At 45.3% G+C, this 26,512-nt stretch overlaps 1 protein-coding gene across 1 annotated transcript in view; it reads right to left on the bottom strand.

Moving 5' to 3' along the window:
- TOMM22 (translocase of outer mitochondrial membrane 22) overlaps window positions 1-26,512 on the bottom strand; it is a 578,823-nt gene that overhangs the window by 425,707 nt on the left and 126,604 nt on the right. The window contains exon 2 of the mRNA XM_044068365.1: window positions 356-474. Coding sequence (XP_043924300.1) covers window positions 356-474 — 119 coding nt within the window. The remainder of the gene's footprint in view (window positions 1-355; window positions 475-26,512) is intronic.

Below are 26,512 nucleotides of genomic sequence, written 5' to 3'. Positions count from 1 at the left end.
TGGATAAGTTGATGTCTTATTATCCCCTATAAAGTGAACTCTCACTCACATTTATGCACAATGAGAACCATAGCTAGAGACACACAAATATTTATAACTCTTCTTAACAGGCTTACTGAAAATAAATAAGTTGTGCATACATCTTGCATAACTGAACAATAAAATAAAACAAGCAGCTAAATGAAAAATAGGCACATATAGATATGCATATCTAAAATATTCACAAATCTTAACAAGCTTGTTCAATTGGATATTGAAGTGACAAATCAAGAAGCTAAACAAGACAAAATGCTAACCACACCTTAAATGAATGTCAGTTTTACAGTTCCTCGCTTTGTACACTTGAAATTCCTACCTGTACAATTTCTTTGTTAATGAGTATGTGTAATCAAATGTAATGCCAGCAGCAGTACGGACAGACTCAGGAAACATCTCTGTCAGACCCCATAATCTTTCTGACAACGTTTCATCAAGCTGTGAAGAAAAAGGAGAGAACACCTAAAAGATGCATGTACAGTAAAGGACAACACGATCAGCAAGTCATCAACATGAGGAAAATGTGAATGCCTTGCAGTCTGCAACGAGCTATCTCTGGAATTACACATTTTGAAATACTCTTTGAGCTTTATCTAAATGGGTAATACAAAGAATTGATAATGACCCAAACACAGAATGAGGAAAGTACAGTTGTGTACCTACCATAAATGTAGATGTTCGAGTGTATTCACTGTTGCAGTCATTACACTTGGGTTATCCTGCTGGCAGGCTACCCACAGTCGGCCTGAATTCCAAAGTCCTGGTCCGGCGTCGTTTGCTGTCGCCTCTTCCCTGACGTCAGTGCGCCAGGGGTATAAAAGATGCAGCCAATGCCATTTTCTTCAGTTTTTCTTGCCCCAGATGTCAGGTGCCCCCAAAAGGGTAGGCTAAAAAATTCTGATTATAAAAAAGCATGCACATAACCTTCATCTACAAGCAAATACACCACATAGGTTGTATAGAATAGAGAAGTACAGATAAGTCCCAGCAATGAAAGGGGGATGGTGGGAGGGTAACCTGGACTGCAACAGTGAATACACTCTAACATCTACATTTATGGTAGGTACACAACTGTACTATGTTCATCGTGTTTCACTGTTGCAGTCATTACACTTGGGTTGAATCCCAAAGCTGAGGATGGGTGGCTGGGCCTAAATAGAATTAGGAGTGGCTATGACGCCCTGCAGAAAGTACAGTTTTGTACCTACCATAAATGTAGATGTTCGAGTGCTAATACAGCTGCAGTAATCACAGATGGGTTTCTCTGCCGTCAGGCGGGTCCTCGGTCGGCCGAATTCCAAAGTCTTGGTCCAGCGTCGGTTGTCGTCGCTCTCTTCCCTGACGTCAGTGCGACAGGGGTATACAAGACACAGCTGATGCCATATTCTTCAGTCTTTTCTTGCCCCAGATGTCAGGTGCCCCCAGAAGGAAGGCAATACATAAATTATATATACATATATATATATATATATATATATATATATATATACACATATATATATATACATCATAGAAGGATAACCCCCAAATTAGGTTGCAAGAGAAGGTGTTAGCCACTAGTCCTTTACCAAGAGGGGAAGGAGGGAGGGAAACCTGTACTGCAGCTGTATTAGCACTCGAACATCTACATTTATGGTAGGTACAAAAAGTACAGTTTTGTACCTACCATAAATGTAGATGTCCGAACTGGATAGCATCTGCAGTCATAACAAGTGGGTTGTCCTGTCGTCAGGCAGCCCTGCAGTCGGCCGGATTCCAAAGTCCGGGTCCGGCTTCGGCTGATGTCGCACACCACCCGACGTCATCTCTGTTGGTCTTCGGGTATAAAAGCATCAGCCGACGCCATTTTCCTCAGTGTTTCTTGCCCCAGATGCCAGTAGCCCTCTTGCAGGCTAAAATTTGGATAGATGCCAATGTTTCCAAATAGATAGAGGTAAACACAACAATAAGCATGTATGTACATATATACAAACAAATACACCATAAAGGACTCCCCAACAGCTAGCTATTAGGAGGGTAAACACCCTAGGAGTACCACAGAGGGAAGGAGGGAGGGTAATCCTGACTGCAGATGCTATCCAGTTCGGACATCTACATTTATGGTAGGTACAAAACTGTACTATGTCCTTCATGGATGCATCTGCAGTCATAACAAGTGGGTAGAATACCATAGCCAACTAGGGAGGAGGATAAAAGTAGATTATGGTGTGTTTAGGATCCTTGCAGTACAGCAGTGGCAAACCCTGCTCGGGATCTGGAATATAGAGGCAAATTATAATGCTTGGCAAATGTATGCACGGAGGTCCAAGTAGCCGCCTCAATAATGTCTTTGGTTGCCACTCCTCGTAAGAAGGCTGTGGTAGTGGCTGTTGCCCTTGTAGAATGAGGTCTTATGTTCTGTGGAATTGGTTTTCCATGGAAGGAGTAACAGTATCGTATGCAATTTCCTATCCATTTGGAGATTGTCTGTTTGGAAATAGCTTTTCCTTCCCTTCCTGTTGCATAGGCTACAAAAAGTTGGTCAGTCTTTCTGCTATTTTTGTTCTGTCCAAGTAGTAGCGTAGCTGTCTATGTACATCCAAGGTATGCAGTATTCTTTCCCTCTGTTTTGTGGGTTGGGAAAGAAGGTAGGTAGGTGGATTGCCTGGTTTAAAGACACTCTGGATACCACCTTGGGCATAAATGTAGGATTAGTCCTCATGGACACTCTATCTTGGTGGAAGATTAGGAAGGGTTGCACTGCCATTAAGGCCTGTAGTTCTGAAACCCTCCTTGCTGAAGTAATTGCCAGTAGGAAAGCAGTTTTCCATGACAGGTGTTGTAGGTCTGCTGTTGCTGCTGGTTCAAAGGGTGATAGTGTCAACTTTTCTAGCACAAAGTTTAAATCCCAAGCTGGTAATGGTGGTTTCCTTGGAGGTTTTACATTCTTGATTCCTCTGAGGAACTGCCTGAGCAAAGGGTGCGAAAAGAGAGGTGGATCAAAGCTGTATTCTGCTGAAATAGCTGATGCATGTATGTTGATGGAGGAGTAGGACAGGCCTGAATGAAGAAGTTCGCCAGATACTCCAGAATGTTAGGCATATCTATGTTTGACACATCTTTTCCTCTTTCCGTACTCCAAATGACAAACCTTTTCCATTTTCCAGCATAGTTCCTTCTTGTTGAAGGTCTGCGTGCTTCAAGAATAATGTCTTTAACTCTTTGGGAAAGTTCTGGATTAGCTGCTGCTATGTGATGTTCCATGCAGTCAGTTGCAGCGTTTTAGGTTTGGATGTATGATGCTGTAGTTGTTCTGAGTTAACATCAAAGGCATCAGGGTATTGGCCACATATTGTTCGAGACATGCTCTTCAGTAGTGGGTACCAGTGTTGTCTTGGCCAGTTTGGAGCTATCAGGATTATCCTTGGACGTTCTTCCTTGATTTTTAGTAGTACCTTGTGTATCAAAGGAAGAGGTGGGAATGCATATGCTGTTAGGCCTTTCCAGTTGAAGGAGAGTGAGTCCACTTTCCATGCTAGTGGGTGGAATGTCCTTGTGCAGAATTTTTGAGCTGGTGATTGAGAGGTGATGCAAATAGGTCTATCTGTGGCATTCCCCATTTCTTTGAGATGGTCTTGAAGATGTGCGGGTGCAGCTTCCATTCGTGGGCATCCAAGTGGTTCTGCTTAATATGTCTGCTAGAGTATTGTCTTTCCCGGTACAAATATTGCCTGTAACTGAATGTTGTAGCTGAGTGCCAGGGTCCACAGCTCCAAGGTCATTCTGCATAGGGGGTATGAATGAGTGCCTCCCTGTTTGTTGATGTACCACATGACTGTGGTGTTGTCTGTCCTTATCATCAACTGGCCCTCTTTGAGAAATGGTTTGAACTTTTGGATTGCCAGTTTTACTGCCAGCATTTCTTTTAGATTGATGTGCAGGTGAAGTTGATCCTGTGTCCACAATCCTTGCACGCATTTGTCCAGCATGTGGGCCCCCATCCTAGGTCTGAAGCGTCTGTTGTGATGGTCTGGCTTGGTTGACATCTGCGAAAGGGTAGGCCTGGGTTTGACTGGCATGCCTGAGCCCACCATAGGAACTCCTGTTTTAAGCATGGAATTAGTGGGATTTCTGTTTCTAGACTGTGTCTGTGTTGGGACCATAAATTCTTTAGGTACCACTGTAGTTTCCTCATATGTAGTCTGGCAAATGGGACCAAGATTATGCATGATGCCATGAAGCCCAAGGCCTGCAGAACTTTTCTTGCTGTTAACTTGTTCAGTTTTGTTAGTGCCAAGAAGTAAAGAGGAAGTTCTTTTTGTTTTTCTGTAGTCAGGAATGCCATTTGTTGTACTGTGTCCAATTCCGCGCCCAAGAATGTCCTTGTTTGGGATGGTATCAGCCTTGACTTTTGTAAATTGACTGTGTATCCCAGTCCTTGTAGCAAGTAAATGACCCTTTGTAAATCTGTTGTCAGCTTGCTTTTGTTGTCCCCTTGTAGCAGGCAGTCGTCCAGGTATGGGTAAATTTGAATTCCTGTAGTCTGCAATGGCGATTACTGATGCCAGGCATTTTGTGAATACTCTGGGCAGTAGATAAGCCAAAGGGCAATGCTGAGAATTGATAGTGCTCTGATCCTGCAAGAAATCTGAGGTATCTTCTGCAGATTGGTCGAATGGGGACGTGCAGGTATGCCTCCTTGAGATCTAGAGTTACCAGCCAAGACTCCTTGCCCAGCATGGGAAGAAATTGCTGTAGGGTCAGCATTTTGAATTTTGGGACAATGATGTATGTATTTAAGGTGGACAGGTCGAGAATTGGTCTCCAACTTTTTCCTTTCTTGGAACTAGGAATAGTCTGGAATAGAACCCCTTTCCTTGTTCTGCTGTTGGCACTCTTTCCACAGCTCTCATGTTTGCTAACTCCATTATCTGGCGTAGAGCCTCTGTTTTTGATTTGGAGGTAGATTTGGCATTCCTCTTTGACTGGTAAAGTGTGGAAGTGAAACCGTAGCCTTGATCTATGGTTTGTAAAATCCACTTGTCTTTTGTTATGTAGTGCCAGTTCTTTGAAAATAAGGTTAACTTTCCGCCTAGAGGAGCTGCTATTTGTTCCCTGGTAGGCGGATTTAGGATTAAGTCACTGTGGTTGTGCTGATGTAGTGGCAGTGGCTGTGTCTGTGCCTCTGTTGTTACCTTGCCACTGTCGCCCTCTGTAGGCACCTCCTCTGGATTGGTTTCTGCCTCTGGAACGCCTATTCCTGCCCCTTTGAAATTTTGTGGAGTCAGGAAAGGACCAATTTTGGCAGGCCAGTTCCTGCTAAACCTTGGGGTTGAACCTGCAAGAAATCTTTAACAGTTTGAACAGATTTTGCCTTTTCTTCCATTTTCTTCATAACCTGCTGGGCAGGTGTACCAAACAAACTTGTCTTGTCCATAGGAGCATCTAGCAACTTAGCTTTAACATGATCCGGTAAAGCTTGTTCCTTTAGCCATGCATGCCTTCTTATCACTGTGCCTGTCATGGCTGATCTAAATGAAGCCTCCAGTGCATCATAGCCACATTTTAAGGAATGGTTGCTAACCTGTTGTATGTTATTTACCATCTCTAATACATATTTCTTATCAAGAGATTCATCAGTGGTTAGTTTTTAGTTAACTGATCAAGCATAAACTCTTGGTATTGTATCATGTGAAACTGACAGTTTAAAGCTCTAGCTGAGAGAGTAGCTGAAGTGTAGACCTTTTACCCCATCTGTCTAATGACCTTGCTTCCCTTTCAGAAGGAATAGGGTTTTAGCTGTGGTCGCGGCTACTGCCTTGGGACCCTGGGATATAGTTTCTGGGTCTGCAAGTGGGGCCTTGTAAAGGTGGTGATGAGTATCTGGCACCCTGTAAAATCTGTCTGGTTTGGCAGGGGCTGGGGTAAAGAATCTGGAGCGGAGCAAACATCATTGAAAGCATCATCCACCACAGAGAGAACAGGAGGTATAGCTAAGGGCCTGTGCTGTGGGAGGTGCAGAAAGATCCTAAGTCTTTTTCTGGAGTCTGAAAAATCCTGTTGCTGCCATTGGAACTGTTCTCGCATGGCATGCAAGGTTTCCCCAAAGGAGAATTCTTCTGGTGGGAAGCAGCTGGAATGGATTCTTCAGCATCAGAATCTTCAAAATTGGAGAAGGAGCCTCTGGCTGGTCAGTTATGTCTGATTCATCAGCAGAATCATCAGAAGACACTGGCTTCAGGGGCTCTGCCCTAGGTCTCTTCTCTGGGGCTGAGAGGCCCTGTCTGGGTGAGATTGAGATCCTCTAATTAAAGAAATTAAATCTTCTGCCAAAGAAAGCATTTGAGAACTAGAAGAGGGCCTGGATGTGGGGGTTTAACAGGCACTGTTTTAGTAGTCTTGGCTGCTTTAGCCCTGGCGAAGGCCTTAATGGACATGGCTGCTGGAGGCCTAGCAGCACCACGTGCTGGGGTAGAGACATCCAAGGGGATGGTGTCTGATAAGTCAACCACCGTAGTGGGTAAAATTTCTGAGGTCGATTCAAGAGTTGTAGCAGGGACCTCAGTTGTAAGAATAGGTTCAGCTGTACTTTGATCAGTTTTCTCGGTTTCGGCCGAAACCGAGACACTCAGGGGTTGCTTTACCGTGGTTTCGGCCGAAACCGCGGACCGCGAGTGTCGGTCTTTATCTTTGCGTTTTTTGGTAGATTGGGTAGTCGGAGGATCCGACGGCATAATGTACGCAAAATCAGAACCGAAAAACTGTTCTGCAAACTCCGACCGACGCCTAAGCGTGTCGGTTGAAAGAGGCACAGGCCGAACAGGCTGCTACGTGGGCTGGGCCTAAACAAGGCAGACAGTAAGAGTGGAAATCTTTATGAGGTATTTGTTTCCCACAGGTTAAACAATTGTTAACTTTTTCTGACATCGGCTGAGGCAAGAAAGAGTCCCCAACGGGGTACTTAGCTTTAGAAGTCTTCGAAGTAGTATTCGGTAGAAGTAATCTCTGGATCCGACCGACCGGCACTTGCGAACAGCTTCTGCTTCGGGCGCCACGCGGCAAGAAAGACTGAGGAAAATGGCGTCGGCTGATGCTTTTATACCCGAAGACCAACAGAGATGACGTCGGGTGGTGTGCGACATCAGCCGAAGCCGGACCCGGACTTTGGAATCCGGCCGACTGCAGGGCTGCCTGACGACAGGACAACCCACTTGTTATGACTGCAGATGCATCCATGAAGGACATCTGTACTATGTTCATCGTGCATACAGCTGCAGTAATCACAGATGGGTAGAATCCCAAAGCTACGCACAGGGTGGTAGGCACTAGGTGGAACTGGGATGAGCCAGAATGCCCTGCAACACTGCAGTGGCAAAGCCTGCTCTAGTTTTGGAATATAAAGGCAGATGGTAATGTTTTGTGAAGGTATGCACAGAACTCCAAGTGGCTGCCTCCAAAATATCTTTGGTAGGAACTCCTCTAAGGAAGGCTGTAGAGGTAGCTGTGGCCCTGGTGGAGTGTGATCTGATGCCTGTAGGGACAGATTTTCCATGATAGGAGTAACAAAACCATATGCAGTGGCCTATCCATTTTGAAATTGTCTGTTTGGTAACTGGCTTTCCTTGAGCTCCTACAGCATAAGACACAAAAAGTTGTTCTGATTTTCTGAAAGGCTTTGTTCTGTCCAAATAGTAACGTAGCTGTCTATGGATGTCTAAGGAGTGTAGCAGCCAAACCCCTTTGTTTTGAGGATTAGGGTAAAAGGTAGGGAAGTGTATGGCTTGATTTAAAGCTACCCTGGATACTACTTTAGGCATAAATGATGGATTGGTTCGAAGGGAAACCCTGTCCTGATGGAAGATGAGAAAGGGCTGCATAGCCATGAGGGCTTGTAGTTCCGAAACCCTACGAGCTGAGGTTATGGCCAGAAGGAAAGCTGTTTTCCAGGACAAATATTGCAAATCTGTTGAGGCAACTGGTTCAAAAGCAGGCAATGTTAATTTTTCTAAAATGTAATTAAGATCCCAGGCTGGCACAGGTTGCTTCCTTGGTGGTCTTATATTTTTTGCCCCTCTGAGGAACTGTCTTAAGAGTGGGTGAGAGAATAAGGGTGGATCCGTGTTGAATTCTGCAGAAATGGCTGAGGCGTGGATTTTATGGAGGAAAATGAAAGTCCACTGTTCAGCAACTCAGCCAGATATTGTAGTACCTGAGGCAAATTCAGTTTTCTAGGGTCCTGGCCTTTTTTCTCATTCCAAGGGCAAAACCGTTTCCATTTTGCGGAGTAAGCCTTTCTAGTAGATGGCCTTCTGGCCTCCAAAATGATGCCCTGCACCTCTTTGGGGAGTAGTGTCTGATGAGGTGTTAAGGAATTTTCCATGCAGCTAGATTGAGTGCTTTCAGCTGGCTGTGAAGAGTTTTGTAGCTGTGCTGAGTCAACAGAAGAGGCATTAGAGGCAGGGGCCAGGGAGGAGTACGTGTTAGGCTCCTCAGGAGTGGATACCAGTGTTGCCTCGGCCAGTCTGGAGTGGATACCAGTGTTGCCTCGGCCAGTCTGGAGCAATCAATATCATCTTCAGTCTGTCTGTTCTTGCTTTCAAGAGCACCTTGGGCAGAAGAGGCAGAGGTGGAAAAGCGTAAACTGTCCATGCTGTCCAACTGAATGAAAGGGCGTCCACTCTCCAGGCCTTTGGATGAAAGGTCCTTGAACAAAACTTTTCCAATTGATGATTCCTGTGGGAGGCGAAGAGATCTATGTCTGGCCTCCCCCACGCTTGGATTATAACACTTGAGGATGCAACTTCCATTCATGTGGATCTGTCATATTTCTGCTTAGATTGTCTGCCAGGGTGTTTTCCAAACCTGGCAAGTACTGCGCTTGAAGTTCGATTTGCCATTCCAGAGCCAAGTTCCAAAGTGTCATGTCTAGTCTGCACAGGGGGTATGAATGTGTTCCTCCTTGTTTGTTTATGTACCACATTACTGTGGTGTTGTCTGTTTTTATCAGTAATTGTCCTGGATGCAGGAGGTCCTTGAAAGCTGTAATTGCATTTATCACTGCTAGCATTTCTTTTTGATTGATGTGAAGGTGCTTTTCTTTTTGGGACCATTTGCCATGAATGCACCTGTCTGTCATGTGCGCCCCCCAGGCGTAATCTGAGGCGTCTGTTGTGATGACTTGATTTGCTTGAGGCTTGCAGAATGGGAGACCTGTGTTTGTTTGACATGCTTGGGCCCACCATAGGAATTCCTTTTGCAAACATGGAATTATTGGTATTGTTATTTCTAAACTGTGGCTGTGTTGAGACCATAGGTTTTTTAGGTACCACTGAAGTTTCCTCATATGCAACTTTGCACATGGGATTAAAAGAATGCAAGATGCCATGAAGCCCAGAGCCTGCAGGATTTTCCTTGCAGTAAGCCTGGTACAATTTGCTATCATTTTGAAGTACTGAGTTAGTTGCCCCTGTTTTTCTGGCGTAAGATAGGCCATCTGGGTGTTTGTGTCCAAGTGGGCACCCAGGAAAATTATTTTCTGAGATGGTGTTAGTCTGGATTTCTCTTTGTTGATTGTGTATCCCCAGAGAGTTCAGTAATTGTGTTGCATAAGCCAGATGATCCAGAAGTATGTGCTTGCTGTCCGCTTGGATCAGGCAGTCGTCCAAATAAGGGTAAATTTGTATCCCTTGAAGTCTGCAGTAGGCAATTACTGATGCCAGGCATTTTGTGAATACTCTGGGCGCAGTAGATAAGCCAAAGGGCAATGCAGAGAATTGATAGTGGATTGAACCTGCAAGAAATCCAAGGTATCTTATGCAACTTTGTCTGATTGGGACATGCAGGTATGCCTCCTTGAGGTCCAATGTTACCAGCCAAAACTCCTTGCCCAGCATGGGAAGAAGCTGCTGTAATGTGAGCATCTTGAATTTTGGTACGAGTAAGAATGTGTTTAGGATGGATAAGTCCAAAATGGGTCTCCAGTCGGTTCCTTTCCTTGGTACCAGAAATAGCCTGGAATAAAAACCTTGGCCTTGTTCGTGAGTAGGTACCTCTTGAATAGCTTTCATGTCTATGAGCTTTGAAATTTGTAGTTGTGCCTCTGCCCTTTGATTGTGTGGCAGGTTTGGCATGCCTCTCATTTTTGGTAGAGTGTGAAAATGAAATCTGTAGCCTCTGTCTATAACATCCAGGATCCATTTGTCTGTTGTGACAATATGCCAATTTCTTGTAAATAATGCCAGCTTTCCTCCCAAAGGTGCTGCTAGCTGAGACTTGCTTGGCATGGAAAGGAGGAAGTCATTGGGTTTGTTTCCTATATTGTTGTGCACCGTCTTCACCACCTCTTGGTGCTGGAGTTTGCCATTGCCTGCCTCTATATGATCCTTGTGATTGTCCTCTGCCCCTTGAGCGCCTGTATCTACCTCTTTGGGGCTTGTCCGTGGCTGGAAAGGACCAGTTTTTGCTAAAACGTGGTGGTTGAACCTGCAGAAAAGCTTTGACAGATTGCATAGATTTGGCTTTTTCTTCCATTTTCCGTAGTATCTCCTCAGCATCAGTACCAAATAGCACATCCTTTTGTAAAGGAGCATCTAATAGTTTAGCTTTCACATGATCAGGCAAGATTTGTTCCCTAAGCCATGCATGTCTACGAATGACTGATCCTGTAACAGCAGCTGTACTTGAGGCCTCTAGGGCATCATAGCCACATTGTAAGGTGTGTTTACCCACTTGTTCTGCACTATGCATCATATCCTGCAACTCCTTCAAATCTGGTTGTTCAGGTTGAGACATTTTATTTCTTAATTGTGATAACAGAAACTGCTGATATTTAAGCATATGAAACTGACAATTTAAGGCCCTCATGGCTAGGGTGGCCGAGGTATACACCTTTTTTCCCCACCTTTCTAAGGATCTAGACTCTCTTTCGGAAGGTAGTGGATTCTTAGCAGTAGAGGCCTTCATTCCCTTGGGGCCTTAAGAAATGGTTTCAGGGTCAGCATTATAGCTTTTGTACAGAAATTGGTGAGAGTTAGGAACTCTGTAGTACCTATCAGGTTCGACTGGGGCAGGAGGCAGGGAATCCGGACTAAGGCAAGCCTCCGAATAAACATCATCCAGTACGTCCAAAACAGGAGGAATAGCCAGAGGTCTGTGTTGAGGTAACAAAAGAAATTCCCTAAGTCTTTTCTTGGAATCAGAAAAGTCTTGGCCTTCCCAATGGAAGTGTTCCCTCAAGGTGTGCAAGGTTTCCCCAAAAGAAAAATCCTCAGGAGGAGATACAGAGGGAATGGACTGCTCCGCATCAGAATCTTCAAAAGGGGAGAAAGAATGTTCCTCTACATCAGAATGATCTGAAAAAATGGAGCCCTGATCCGAAGAGGGAGAATCTTCCTCCACTCTGGGTCTCTTGTCCGGAGGGGGTTGGGAACCCCTGATAAGAGTAATTAAATCCTCAGCCATTTTAAGCATCTGCTTTTTAGGCATGGGGCCTGGAGATGGGCCCTGTGCAACAGGCCTCTTGGGATGCCTGGCTGATTTAGACTTAGTAAAGGCCTTAATTGAAAAGGAAGATGAGGGTCTAAAGACACCATGGGTGGAAGTGGACCTGTCCACATTAGGAGGCTCAACGCTCACAGTGGCTTCGGTGGTTGTAGGCTGGGTATGGGCCGAGGTACCTGCGGTCTCTGTTACAGAAGACCCCGCCAAAAAAGTGTCGTCGATAGTCAGGGACTGCACAGGCGTCTCGCTGAGAACCGGACCACGTGTAGCTGGTTTTGGCGTGGTGTCGGTGGGGACCGTGGACCTCTCATGTCAGTCTTTGTCCTTGCGTTTTTTGGACAAAACAGTAGTCGGAGTCTCCGACGACATTTTATAATCAAAGGCTTTTCCAAAAAAGTGTTGGGCGAACTCCGCCCGACTCTTAATAGTGCGCTTATTGAAAGTAGTGCAAAAGCAACAGCCCGAGACGTCGTGGTCTGGGCCTAAACAAGGTATGTAGAGGGAATGGAAATCCTTATGCGGTATTTGCTTCCCACAAGAAATACAACTGTTAACTTTTTCTGACATCGGTCTGAGGCAAGAAAAATTTCCCCAATGGGGTACTTAGCTTTAATGAAGACTTCGGTTTCCAATTTTTCGTAAATTCAGGAGCTGGCCGACCGCCACTTGTGAACTGCTTCTGCTTCGGGCACCACGCGGCAAAAAAGACTGAAGAATATGGCGTCGGCTGTGTCTTATATACCCCTGTCGCACCGATGTCAGGGAAGAGAGCGACGACAACCGGCGCCGGACCAAGACTTTGGAATTCGGCCGACCTAGGACCCGCCTGACGGCAGAGAACCCATCTGTGATTACTGCAGCTGTATGCACGATGAACATCTGCAGTGGCAAAGCCTGCTCTGAATTTAGAGTAAAGAGGTAAGTGGTAGTGCTTTGTAAAAGTGTGCACTGAAGTCCAGGTTGCAGCCTCCAAAATGTCCTTGACTGGTACTCCTCTAAGGAAGGCTGCTGAAGTGGCTGCTGCTCTGGTAGAATGTGGCCTAATGCCCTTAGTCACTGATTTGCCTTGTTGTGAATAGCAGAAACGAATGCAGTGGCCTATCCATTTTGAAATAGTCTGCTTTGAAATAGCTCTTCCTTGCGATCCTGCAGCATATGCCACTAAGAGTTGCTCAGTCTTTCTGAAAGCTTTAGTTTTGTCCAAGTAAAAGCGTAGCTGTCTGTGTATGTCCAAAGAAAGCAGAAGTCTCTCCCCCTTATTCTGTGGGTTTGGATAAAAGGTAGGCAAATGTATGGTTTGGTTAAGAGCCAGACTGGACACTACCTTAGGCATAGATGTTGAGTTTGTCCTTAGAGAAACCCTGTCTGGATGGAAAATAATAAAAGGTTCCACAGCCATTAGTGCCTGTAACTCTGAGACTCTTCTTGCTGAAGTTAATGCCAGGAGAAGAGCTGTTTTCCATGATAAGTATTTTATCTCAGCTGTATTGGCTGGCTCAAAAGGAGGCAGTGTGAGTTTTTCCAAGACAAAATTGAGGTCCCATGCAGGTATTGGAGCTCTCCTTGGAGGTCTTATTTTTTGGCCCCTCTGAGATACTGCCTTAGCAGTGGATGAGAAAAAAATAGGTGGGTCCGTATTGTAATGAGCTGAAATGACAGAGGCATGGCTCTTAATTGATGAGAAGGATAGGCCTTTGTCCAGCATCTCAGTTAGGTATTGTAAAATCTGAGGAATATTTGGTACAAGCGTGTCAATTCCTTGTGCCTGGTTCCAAGCACAGAATCTCTTCCATTTTTCTGCATAAGATTTTCTGGTGCTGGGCCTCCTGGCCTCCAAAATAACATCCATAACTGCTTTAGAGAGAGGTGTGTTCTGAATGGTTACATTATCCGCCATGCAGCCAGATTTAGGGTTCTGAGTTGGGTGTGCAGGATCTGATTGTTTTGTTGGGTCAGCAAATGAGGGATTTGAGGTAATGTCCAGGTTGGGCCTTGAGGCAAGCTCTTTAGGACTGGGTACCAGTGCTGGCGTGGCCAGTCTGGGGCAATCAGGATCATTTTTGGCTTCTCTTGTCAGACCTTTAGGAGTACCTCGGAGAGGAGAGGCAGAGGAGGGAAAGCATATACTGTAAGGGCTTTCCAGCTGAATGAAAGGGCGTCCATGTTCCATGCTTGTTTGTGATAAGTCAGAGTGCAGAAACTTTGTAGCTGGCAGTTCTGAGGGGAGGCAAATAGATCTATGTCTGAGCATCTCCATTTCCCTGTTATCATGCTGAAGAGTTGTGGATCTAGTTTCCACTCGTGAGGATCCATGAGATTTCTGCTTAGTTCGTCTGCCAAAGTATTGGTCTTTCCTGGCAAGAACTGTGCTTGCAGGTGTACTTGATAAGCCAATGCTGTGTTCCACAAAGTCATGGCTTGTCTGCAGAGGGGGTAGGAATGTGTGCCTCCTTGCTTGTTTATGTACCACAAGACTGTAGTATTGTCCGTCTTTATCAGCAGTTGTCCTGGATGAAGTAGGTCCTTGAAGGCTGTCAGGGCATTCTGTACAGCTAGCATCTCTTTTTGATTGATATGAAGATGCCTTTGGCTTGTGGGCCATGTGCCCTGAATACATTTTCCTGCCATGTGTGCCACCCAGGCATAATCTGATGCATCTGTTGTTAGTGTCTGCCTGGCTGTGGGTAAAGTGAATGGCTGTCCCTTGTTGTGGTGACAGGCCTGTGCCCACCATCGAAACTCCTGTTGCAGGCAGGGAATGAGAGTAATTAATGTTTCCAGGCTGTGGCAATGTTGAGTCCAAACACTTTTTAGATACCATTGTAGTTTCCTCATGAGCAGTTTTGCATATGGAATTAGTAGAATGCAGGATGCCATGTAGCCCAGAGCCTGCAAAATTTTTCTTGCAGATAACTGGGTCTTTGTTGCCAAGCTTTCGAAGTAAGAAGTCAGTTGCCTTTGTTTGTCTGGCGTGAGATAAGCCATCTGGGCAGTTGTATTTAAGCTTGCACCCAGGAATATTATCTCTTGAGAGGGTACTAGTTTTGATTTCTTTTTGTTTACTGTGTACCCTAGGCAAGTTAGTAATCTTTTTACAAATGCCAGATGCTTTAGTAGAATGTGTTTGGTCTCTGCTTGAATAAGGTAGGGTTACCACCTGTCCCACTTTGCGAGGGACAGTCCCTCTTTGGGCAGTTGTGTCCTGCAAAACATTGTGAGAAAATGACAAATGTCCTGAGATTTTAGGACAAAACCTTTTTCTATATTTTATGTAATAGTTGCATAAAACAGTTATTCTGTATCTGAAACACCTAAATGTTATAAGAAACAGAATAAGGAACTAAAATGCTACAAGAATAAACTTTTATTCCAGGCAAAAAACTGAAGTTCTGCCCTTTGTACTGGCCGTGGATATGCTTTGCCTTGCAAAATCTGATGTTTGTAGCACAAATGTCCCACTTTGGCCATTTGGAAAGGTGGCAACCCTAGAATAAGGCAGTCGTCCAAGTAGGGATATATTTGAATTCCTCTGTGTCTGCAAAATGCAATTACTGGTGCCAGGCATTTTGTGAAGACCCTGGGCGCAGTAGATAAGCCAAAGGGCAGTGCAGAGAATTGGTAGTGCATTGAGCCAGCTATGAATCTGAGGTATCTTCTGCAAGATTGTCTGATTGGGACATGCAGGTATGCCTCTAAGGTCCAAAGTTACAAGCCAAGCTTTCTTGCCCAGTATGGGAAGAAGCTGCTGCAGAGTCAACATTTTGAATTTTGGAACGTCCAGAAAAGTATTTAGAATAGACAGGTCCAGAATTGGTCTCCAGGCTTTGTCCTTTCTTGTTACTAAGAAAAGTCTTGAGTAAAATCCTTGTCCCTGCTCTTGTTGTGGCACTGGCTGAATAGCCCTCATTTCCATGAGAGACTAAACTTGCTTTAGTGCCTCTGCCCATTGATTGTGTGGCAGGTCTGGCATACCTTTTGCCTTTGGAAGGGTGTGAAAGTGGAACCTGTAGCCCTGAGAGAGTATATTTAAGACCCATTTGTCCTGGGTGATCATGTGCCAATTTTGTGAAAAAAGTGCTAGCTTTCCCCACTAAGGGTGCTGCCAAAAGATAAGTGCTTGGCATTGGCAGAGGGAAGTCATTTGGACTGTTTCCTATAAAGCTGTGATTTGTCTTCTCCGCTTTTGGAGGTAGAAGCACCCCATTGTTTGGGACTGTATGAGCCCTGGGGCTGTTGTCTGCCTCTAGGGTGTCTGTATCTGCCTCTTTGTGGCCTGTCTGACACTGGAAAGGACCAATTCTTAGACGGCCAGTTCCTGCTAAATCTGGGTAGCTGTACCTGTAAGAAATCCTTTACTGTCAGCATTGATTTAGCTTAATCCTCCATTTTCTTCAACACCTCTTCTGCCTTAACACCAAACAAAGTATCATGCTGTAATGGCGCATCCAATAATTTTGCTTTAACATGATCAGGCAGATTATGTTCCTTTAACCAAGCATGCCTTCTAATGACAGAACCTGTAACTGTGGCCCTGCAAGAGGCCTCCAGTGAATCAAAACCACATTGCAAAGTATGCTTTCCCACTTGTTCAGCTGCATGCAATAAATCCTGCATTTCCTTGCTCTCAGAACATTCAGAATTTGTCAACATTTTCTGCTTTAACAGTGACATTAAGTATTGCTGATATTTAAGCATATGAAACTGGCAATTTAAAGCCCTTACAGCCGAGGTAGCAGAAGTGTAAACTTTTTTCCCCCATCTGTCCAGTGCTCTTGAATCCCTCTCTGAGGGGACAGGGTTTTTTGCAGTAGAGGCCTTGACCCCTTTGGGACCCTGAGATATAGTTTCTGGGTCAGCAGCAGGGTTTTTGTATAGAAATTTATGAGAATCTGGAACCCTGTAGTATCTGTCTGGCTTAACAGGTGCAGGAGGTAAAGAGTCAGGAGACCGTCCGGACTCTGAAAATACATCATCTACAATGTCTAGAACAGGTGGAATAGCAAGAGGTCTATACTGAAGTAGTAGAAGAAAGTCTCTGAGCCTTTTCTTAGATTCTGAGTAATCTTGGCTCTCCCAGTGGAAATGCTCCCTCATGGTATGCAGGGTTTCCCCAAAGGAATAATCCTCAGGAGGAGGAGCTGAAGGAATAAATTCTTCAGCATCAGAATCCTCATAGGGAGGAATAGAATATCCCTGTACTGAAGAGGAGTCAGAGGAAATGGAAACCTGATCAGAGGAATCATATTCAGTGTCTTGCCTAGGCCTCTTATCAGGAGGGGGATGGGAACCCCTGATCAAAGTAATTAGGTCTTCGGCCATTTTGAGCATCTGTTTATTAGGCATGGAAGTCTGTTCTGGAGAATGCTGTACATGTTTCCTTGTCTTTAAAGCTGTTTTAGTCTTTGTCTTGGATGCTGAAGTTGGCTTGATATAAAGATGTGTAGGTCTGAAAACACCCTCAGAAGCCAATGCCTGCTAGCGGCTCCAGACCCATCTGAGGGATTAGTTTCCGAAGGCCCAATACCTTGAGTATCCAAAGGCCTAGCTATCTCCACGTGGGAGTAGGAGGCGGCCTGTGGCTCCGAGGTAGTGGGTGTTGGGGGTTGCGAAAGTGCCTCACTGAGAACCGGTGACTGGCCTAGAAGAGGCTTCGTTGTCGGTTTTGGACCTCGGATGCCTGTCCTTTTCTTTATCCTTGCGCTTTTTATGAACTCCAGTCGTCAGCTGTTCCGATGGCATTATATAGTTAAACCTACGGCCAAAGTAATGAAATGCAAAAATCGTACCGACGCTTAATAGTGCGTTGGTTAAATCTAGCACAAAACCAACTAGCAATGTCGTGGTCAGGGCCTAGGCAAGGAATACATTAAGAATGAAAATCCTTATGAGGTATTTGCTTCCCACAAGAAATACAATTGTTAACTTTTTCTGACATCGGTCTGGAGCAAGAAAAAAAGTTTCCCCAACGGGGTACTTAGCTTTATTGAAGACTTTGGATCTGAAATTCAATTTCAATAATCTAAGGAATCGGCCGACCGGCACTTGCAAACTGCTTTTGCTTTGGGCACCGCGCGGCAAGAAAGACTGAAGAAAATGGCGTCGGCTGCATCTTTTATACCCCTGGTGCACCGACGTCAGGGAAGAGGTGACAGCAACTGACGCCGGACCAGGACATTGGAATTCAGGCCGACTGTGGGTAGCCTGCCAGCAGGATAACCCAAGTGTAATGACTGCAAAAGTGAAACACGATGAACATCTTCCTGAAGCCTCTGACTATGAGAAAATACAGTTTTGTACCTACCATAAATGTAGATGTCCGATAGGCATGCATCTGCAGTCCTTGCAAATGGGTTGTCCTGTCGTCAGGCAGCCCTTCGGTCGGCCGGATTCCAAAGTCTGGGTCTGGCCTCGGCTGGTGTCGCACTTCACCCGACGTCATAGCTGCAGTTCTTTGGGTATAAAGGCATCAGCCGACGCCATTTTCCTCAGTGTTTCTTGCCCCAGATGCCAGGTGCCCTCTAGGAAGGCTAAATTTGGATAAATGCAAATGGTTCCAAATAGTAGAGAGCAAACAAAAAATAAGCATGTATGTACATATATACAAACAAATACACCATAATAGATTCCCCCAGCTAGCTACAAGATGGGCAAATACCCTAGGAGTACCACAGAGGGGAAGGAGGGTGGGTAATCCTGACTGCAGATGCATGCCTATCGGACATCTACATTTATGGTAGGTACAAAACTGTACTATGTCCTTCAAGGATGCATCTGCAGTCCTTACAAATGGGTAGAATACCATAGCCAAACTGGGGGAGGAGGAGAAATAGATTATGGTGTAGTTAAGATCCCTTGCAAAACAGCAGTGGCAAAACCTGCTCGGGATCTGGAGTATAAAGGTAAATTATAATGCTTGGCAAATGTATGCACGGAGCTCCAAGTAGCAGCCTCTAAAATGTCTTTGGTAGCCACTCCTCGTAGAAAAGCTGTGGTAGTGGCTGTAGACCTTGTAGAGTGAGGCCTGATGTTTTCTGGAGTTTTCTTTCCATGGTAGGAGTAACAAAATCTAATGCAATTTCCTATCCACTAAGAGATTGTCTGTTTTGAAATTGCTTTTCCTTCTATTCCTGTTGCATATGCTACCAGTAGCTGGTCAGTTTTTCTATTGCTCTTGGTCCTGTCCAGGTAGTAACGTAATTGTCTATGTACATCCAAGGTATGCAGCAGTCTTTCTCCCCTGTTTTGTGGGTTGGGGAAGAATGTAGGTAGGTGGATAGCTTGATTTAAAGATACCCTGGAGACCACCTTTGGCATAAAAGTAGGATTAGTTCTCATGGACACTCTATCTTGATGGAAGATCAGGAAGGGCTGTACTGCCATTAATGCCTGTAGCTCAGATACCCTTCTTGCTGAAGTGATTGCAAGCAGGAAAGCAGTTTTCCATGATAAGTACTGTAATTCTGCTGTTGCTGCTGGCTCGAAAGGAGGGAGTGTCAACTTTTCTAGCACAAAGTTAGTGTCCCATGCTGGCAATGGCGGCTTCCTGGGTGGCTTTACATTTTTAATCCCTCTCAGAAACTGCCTGAGCAGAGGATGTGAGAATATTGGAGGATCCAAGTTGTATTCTGCTGAAATAGCTGATGCATGAATCTTAATGGAAGAATAGGACAGGCCGTTGTGGAAGAGCTCTGCCAAGTATTCCAGGATGTTAGCTATGTTTACCAGTGACACATTCTCTCCTTTTGCAGTACTCCAAATGAGATATCTTTTCCATTTTGCTGAATAATTTTTTCTTGCTGAGGGTCTGCGAGCCTCCAAGATAATGTCTTTAACCCTTTGAGATAAATCTGGGTTATTTGGTCTTATGCAATGTTCCAGGCAGTCAGCTGCAGTGTTTTCAGGTTTGGATGCAGGGTTTTGAAGTTGTTCTGTGTTAACAGCAAGGGAACTAGGGCAGAGGCCATATTTGTTCCCGAGACATACTCCTCAGTAATGGGTACCAATGTTGCCTTGGCCAGTCTGGAGCTATCAGGATGATCCTTGGACGGTCTTCTTTGATCTTCAGTAGCACCTTGTGCATCAAAGGAAGAGGTGGGAATGCATATGCTGTCAGGTTTGTCCAACTGAGAGATAGGGAGTCCACTTTCCAAGCAAGTGGGTGGTACGTCCTTGTGCAGAATTTTTTCAGTTGGTGATTGTGTGGGGATGCAAATAAGTCTATTTCTGGCAGTCCCCATTTCCCTGTAATGGTTTTGAAGATGTCCGGATGCAGCATCCATTCGTGGGCATCCGTGGTAGTTCTGCTTAGGATGTCTGCTAGTATATTTTCTTTTCCTGGCACAAAAATTGCTTGTAGCTGAATGTTGAAGCTCAGTGCCACATTCCAGAGGTCCATTGCCATCCGGCATAGAGGGTAAGAATGTGTGCCTCCCTGTTTGTTGATGTACCACATATAACTGTGGTGTTGTCCGTCCTTATCAGCAGTTGACCCTGTTGAAGAAATGGTCTGAATGCCTGAATTGCCAGTTTTACTGCCAGCATTTCCTTTTGATTTATGTGTAGGTGCAGCTGGTCTTGAGTCCATAAGCCTTGTATGCACTTGTCCAGCATGTGTGCCCCCCAACCGAGGTCTGAGATGTCTGTTGTGATGGTCTGGCTTGGTTGAGTGCTGTGGAAGGGCAGTCCCTTGTTTGATTGACAGGCCTGGGCCCACCATTGGAATTCTTGTTTCAGGCATGGAATTATTGGAATTTGGGTTTCTAGGCTGTGCTTGTGCTGAGACCATAAATTCCTTAGGTACCACTGTAACTTCCTCATATGTAGTCTGGCATGTGGAATCAATATTATGCAGGATGCCATGTAACCGAGAGCTTGCAGGACTTTTCTTGCTGTTAGCTGGTTTTGCTTTGTTAATGCCATGAAGTAGAAAGGGAGTTGCTCCTGTTTTTCTACTGTCAGGAATGCCATTTGTTTTGTTGTGTCCAAATCTGCACCCAAGAAGGTTATCCTTTGGGATGGTATCAGCCTTGACTTTTTTATATTGACTGTGTATCCCAGGGCTTGTAGTAGATGAATGACCCTTTCCAAATCTTTTGTTAATTTGTTTTTGTTGGATAATGCTCTGATCCTGCAAGAAATCTGAGGTATCTTCTGCAATTTGGTCGTATGGGGACGTGCAGGTATGCCTCCTTGAGATCTAGAGTTACCAGCCAAGACTCCTTGCCCAGCATGGGAAGAAGCTGCTGTAGGGGCAGCATTTTGAATTTTGGAACAATGAGGTATGTGTTTAAAGCGGACAGGTCGAGAATAGGTCTCCATTGGTTTTCTTTTCTTGGTACCAGGAAGAGTCTGGAGTAAAATCCTTGCCCTTGTTCCATAGATGGTACCCTTTATACAGCTCTCATCCTTAGTGAGTTATTTGTTCTAGAGCTTCTGTCTTCTGATTTGGAGGTAGGTTTGGCATTCCTCTCTTCCTTGGTAGAGTATGGAAGTGAAACCTGTAACCTTGGTCTATTGTCTGTAAAATCCATTTGTCTCCTGTGATGTAATGCCAGTTTACTGAAAATAAGGCTAGCTTCCCGCCTAAGGGTGCCTCTAGTTGTTCCCTGGTAGGCGATGCTAGAGCCAAGTCACTGTGATTGTCCTGTGGAAGTGGTGGTGGCTGGATCTGTGGCTGTACCTTGTTGTTTGTTAGCCTGCCACTGACGTCCCCTGCAGGCACCTCTGGATTGACCCCTGCCTCTTGAGCGCCTATTCCTGCCTCTCGGAGCTCTGGCGGTGTCTGGAAAGGACCAATTCTTGGAAGGCCAGTTCCTGCTAAACCTTGGAGGCTGGACCTGCAAGAAATCCTTGACTGTCTGGACAGATTTTGCTTTCTCTTCCACCTTCTTCAGCACCTGCTGCGCAGGGGAGCCAAACAAACTGAGCTTATCCATGGGAGCATCTAGGAGCTTTGATTTAACATGGTCTGGTAAGGACTGCTCTTTTAACCATGCATGTCTTCTGATCACTGTGCCAGTCATGGCTGATCTAAAGGAAGCCTCCAGTGCATCATAGCCGCATTTTAAGGAATGATTACTGACCTGCTGAATGTTATGTACCATTTCCTGTACAGATTTTTTGTCTAATGGTTCATCTGAGGACAGTTTTTTAGTTAATAGGTCTAACATAAATTCCTGATACTGAATCATGTGAATTGACAGTTCAAGGCCCTAGCTGAAAGAGTAGCAGAAGTGTAAACTTTTTTACCCCATCTCTCTAAGGCCCTAGATTCCCTTTCAGAGGGGAGGGGGTTTTTGGTAGAAGAAGCTGCTACAGCCTTGGGTCCCTGGGAGATAGTTTCGGGATCTGCCAAAGGGGCCTTATACAAATGATAATGTGTGTCCGGAACCCTGTAGTACCTATCGGGCTTAGCAGGGGCCGGAGGAAGAGAATCAGGAGCAGTACAAGCATCATTAAAAGCATCATCCACAACAGTAAGTACTGGAGGAATGGCTAAAGGCCTATGCTGTGGCAAATGCAAAAGGTTCTAAGCCTTTTCCTAGAGTCTGAAAAATCCTGGCCCTGCCATTGAAATTGTTCCCTCATAGCATGCAAGGTTTCCCCAAAAGAAAATTCCTCAGGCGGAGAGGCAGAAGGAATGGAGTCTTCTGCATCAGAGTCCTCATAAGGAGAAAAGGGGCCTTCTGGAGGGTTTGAATTATCTGATTCATCAGAGGAGCCATCTGAAGAAACTGGCTCAGGGGGCTCTACTCTAATCCTCTTCTCTGGAGGTGGGTGAGAGGCCCTGTCTGGATGTGGTTGGGATCCCCGGATCAAAGAAATGAGATCCTCTGCTAGACTAAGCATTTGTGAACTAGAGTTAGGCCTGTGAGAGGGGGTCTTAGCAGGCACAGTTTTGGTAGTTTTAGCTGCTTTAGCCCTGGCAAAGGTCTTAATCGACATGGATGCAGGAGGCCTAGCAGCTCCATGTGCAGGGGTAGAAATATCCAAAGGGATAGTATCAGATAAATCCTGCGAACCTGCAAGAGCAGGTGTGATTTCAGTAGCAGATTCAGCCTGGCTGGATGAAGCCTCGGTAAGTGGCAAGCTTTCGGCTGAAGGAAGAACCGTGGACTCGGTTTCAGCCGAAACCGAGACACTCGCGGTTGGCTTAACCGCAGTTTCGGCCGAAACCGCGGACCGCGAGTGTCGGTCCTTTTCCTTGCGTTTTTTAGAAATTTGCGTAGTCGGAGTATCCGACGGCATAATGTAAGCGAAATCGGAGCCGAAAAACTCTTCAGCAAATTCCAACCGACGTCTAAGTGTCCGTCGGTTGAAAGAAGCACAGGCTAGACAAGCTGCTACGTCGTGGTCTGGGCCTAAGCAAGGTAAGCAGGAAGAGTGGAAATCTTTATGAGGTATTTGTTTCCCACAAGTTAAACAGTTATTCACTTGTTCTGACATCGGCTGAGGCAAGAAAGACTCCCCAACGGGGTACTTAGCTTTTTAGAAGTCTTCGGTACTTGTAGTAGTAATCTCTGGTTCTGACCGACCGGCACTTGCGAACAGCTTCTGCTTCAGGCGCCACGCGGCAAGAAAGACTGGGGAAAATGGCGTCGGCTGATGCCTTTATACCCGAAGAACTGCAGCTATGACGTCGGGTGAAGTGCGACACCAGCCGAGGCCAGACCCAGACTTTGGAATCCGGCCGACCGAAGGGCTGCCTGACGACAGGACAACCCATTTGTAAGGACTGCAGATGCATCCTTGAAGGACATCATGATAAACATCCTTTAGGCCTATATGTTGACATACAACTCAGAAGAGGAATAACTGGTAACAGATTCAAAAGGGTCAACATTTGAAATTTTAGTAATTTCACAAATTAGTTAAGAAAGGAAAAGTACAGTTTTGTACCTACCATAAATGTAGATGTCCGATAGACATGCAACTGCAGTCATAACATGTGGGTTGTCCTGCCTCAGGCAGCCCTCGGTCGGCCGGATTCCAAAGTCTGGGTCCGACGTCGGCTGATGTCGCATTTCTCTCCGACGTCAGAGCGGCTGGAGTACATAAGCATCAGCCGACGCCATTTTCTTCAGTGTTTCTTGCCCCAGATGCCAGGTGCCCTCCAAGGAAGGCTGTAATCAAATTGGAAGACAAAAACAGGATTCCAAACAAATAAATGAGCAATAAAAGAAATACACCATAACAGATATCCCCAGCTAAGAGTAACAGGGATAGGAGTGGACCCTAGGCACAGAGGGGTATGGAGGGAGGGAAAATCCGACTGCAGTTGCATGTCTATCGGACATCTACATTTATGGTAGGTACAAAACTGTACTATGTCCTTCAAAAATACAACTGCAGTCATAACATGTGGGTAGAATACCATAGCTTAGCTGGGGGAGGAGGAATGCTCTAGGAAAGAGATGGTGTGGCAATCAAACCCTGCAGGACTGCCGCAGCAAAGCCTGCTCTGGATCTGGAATATAGAGGGAGATTGTAGTGTTTGGAGAATGTATCGATGTAGCAGCTTCTAGAATGTCCTTGGTAGGCACCCCTCTTAAAAATGCTGTAGAGGTGGCTGTAGCTCTGGTGGAATGTGCTCTGACATTGGCTGGAACAGTCTTTCCATGAAAGGAATAACAGAATCTGATGCAATGTCCAATCCATTTAGAAATAGTCTGTTTTGAAATTGCTTTTCATTGGACTGCAGGGGCGTAAGCTACAAAAAGTTGTTCAGACTTCCTACTGGCCTTGGTTCTGTCCAGATAGTATCGAAGTTGTCTGTGAATGTCCAAGGTATGCAAAAGTCTCTCCCCCTTATTCTCAGGATTGGGGAAGAAAGCAGGCAGATGAATGGCTTGATTTAGAGAAACCCTAGATACCACCTTTGGCATAAAAGTAGGGTTGGTCCTTAATGAAACCCTGTCTCTGTGGAAAATAATAAAGGGTGGTATTGCCATTAGGGCCTGTAGCTCCAAAACCCTTCTTGCTGAGGTAATTGCCAACAGGAAAGCTGTCTTCCATGAGAGAAATTGCAAGTCAACTGAAGCTGCTTGCTCAAAAGGAGCTGTTTTGAAATTGCTTTTCATTGGACTGCAGGGGCGTAAGCTACAAAAAGTTGTTCAGGCTTCCTACTGGCCTTGGCTCTGTCCAGATAGTATCGAAGTTGTCTGTGAATGTCCAAGGTATGCAAAAGTCTCTCCCCCTTATTCTCAGGATTGGGGAAGAAAGCAGGCAGATGAATGGCTTGATTTAGAGAAACCCTAGATACCACCTTTGGCATAAAAGTAGGGTTGGTCCTTAATGAAACCCTGTCTCTGTGGAAAATAATAAAGGGTGGTATTGCCATTAGGGCCTGTAGCTCCAAAACCCTTCTTGCTGAGGTAATTGCCGACAGGAAAGCTGTCTTCCATGAGAGAAATTGCAAGTCAACTGAAGCTGCTTGCTCAAAAGGAGGTAGAGTCAGTTTTTCTAAGACAAAATTGAGGTCCCAGGCTGGCACTGGGGCCTTTCTTGGTGGCTTAATGTTCTTGATTCCCCTGAGGAATTGTCTTAGTAAGGAGTGAGAGAAAACAGGAGGATCAGTGTTGTATCTAGCTGAAATAGCAGATGCATGTATCTTTATGGAAGAATATGAGAGGCCGTTCTTTAACATATCTGCCAAATATTCCAAGATAAGTGGGATGTTCAGCAATGATGCATCATGTCCCTTGCTGGTATTCCAATTGCTGAATCTTTTCCACTTTGTTAAGTAAACCTTTCTGGTGGATGGTCTTCGAGCCTCTGTTAGTATCCGCTGAACTTCCTTGGAGAGAGATAAGCTGAAGTTATTTATGGGATCTCCCAGGCTGTTAGCTGCAGTGTCTGAAGATTTGGATGCAGTGTTTTGAAATTGTGTTGAGTCAAAAGTAGAGGCCACTGAGGGAGGGCCCACCTCCTGGTGTGACATATGCTCCGTAGTAGTGGGTACCAGTGTTGTTTTGGCCAATCCGGAGCTATTATGATTCCCTTGGGCTTCTCTGCTTTGATCTTTAGTAATACTGAGGTCATCAGTGGCAGAGGTGGGAATGCAGAGATTGCTAGGGAATTCCAGTTGAATGAGAGGGCATCTATTTTCCAAGCTTTTGGATGGTATGTCCTTGTGCAAAATTTTGGTAGAAGATGGTTGAGGTGAGAGGCAAATAGGTCCACTTCTGGCTTGCCCCATGTCGAAGTGAGTTGTCTGAAGGCCTTCGGATGTAACCTCCACTCGTGTGGATTTGTGAAATTCCTGCTTAGGCTGTCCGCCAACACATTGTCTTTTCCTGGAACAAACTGGGATTGTAACTGGATGTTTAGGCTCAGTGATTTCTCCCAAAGCTGCATTGTCAGTCTGCAAAGGGGGTAAGAGTGGGTGCCCCCCTGCTTGTTTATGTACCACATCACAGTGGTGTTGTCTGTCCGTATCATTAAATGGCCTTGCTGGTGTTGGTGTTGAAAAGCCTCGATGGCATGCATTACTGCCAGCATTTCCTTTTGGTTTATATGCAGATGTGTTTCCTTTGGAGACCATTGTCCTTGTATACACCTGCCTTCCATGTGCGCCCCCCCATCCAAGGTCTGAGGCGTCTGTAGTCATGGTCCGTGTTATCAGTGGTTTTTTGAATGACATACTGTGTTTTCCTGGCTCACCGAGGCCCACCATAGGAATTCCTTTTGTAGGCATGGAATGAGTGGTATGATTGTCTCCAAGTTGTTGCTGTGCTGAGACCAAATGCTTTTTAGGTACCACTGAAGCTTTCTCATGTGTAGTTTTGCTAATGGAACCAGTAGAATGCAGGATGCCATGTAACCCAGGGCCTGTAGGAATCTCCTTGCAGTCATCTGGGTGAGTTTTGCTAAACCTTTGAAGTAATGAGTTAACTTCTCTTGCTTGTCTTCTTGTCAGGTAAGCCATCTGACAGGCTGTGTCTAGTTTGGCTCCTAAGAAGATTATTTGCTGGGATGGCTGCAGTCTTGACTTTTGGAA

The sequence above is a fragment of the Protopterus annectens genome, chromosome 1.part0 (genome assembly GCF_019279795.1).
Source record: "Protopterus annectens isolate FY-2018-M chromosome 1.part0, PAN1.0, whole genome shotgun sequence".
Classification (NCBI taxonomy): domain Eukaryota; kingdom Metazoa; phylum Chordata; order Ceratodontiformes; family Protopteridae; genus Protopterus; species Protopterus annectens.
This window is presented reverse-complemented; position numbering and strand designations above follow the sequence as displayed.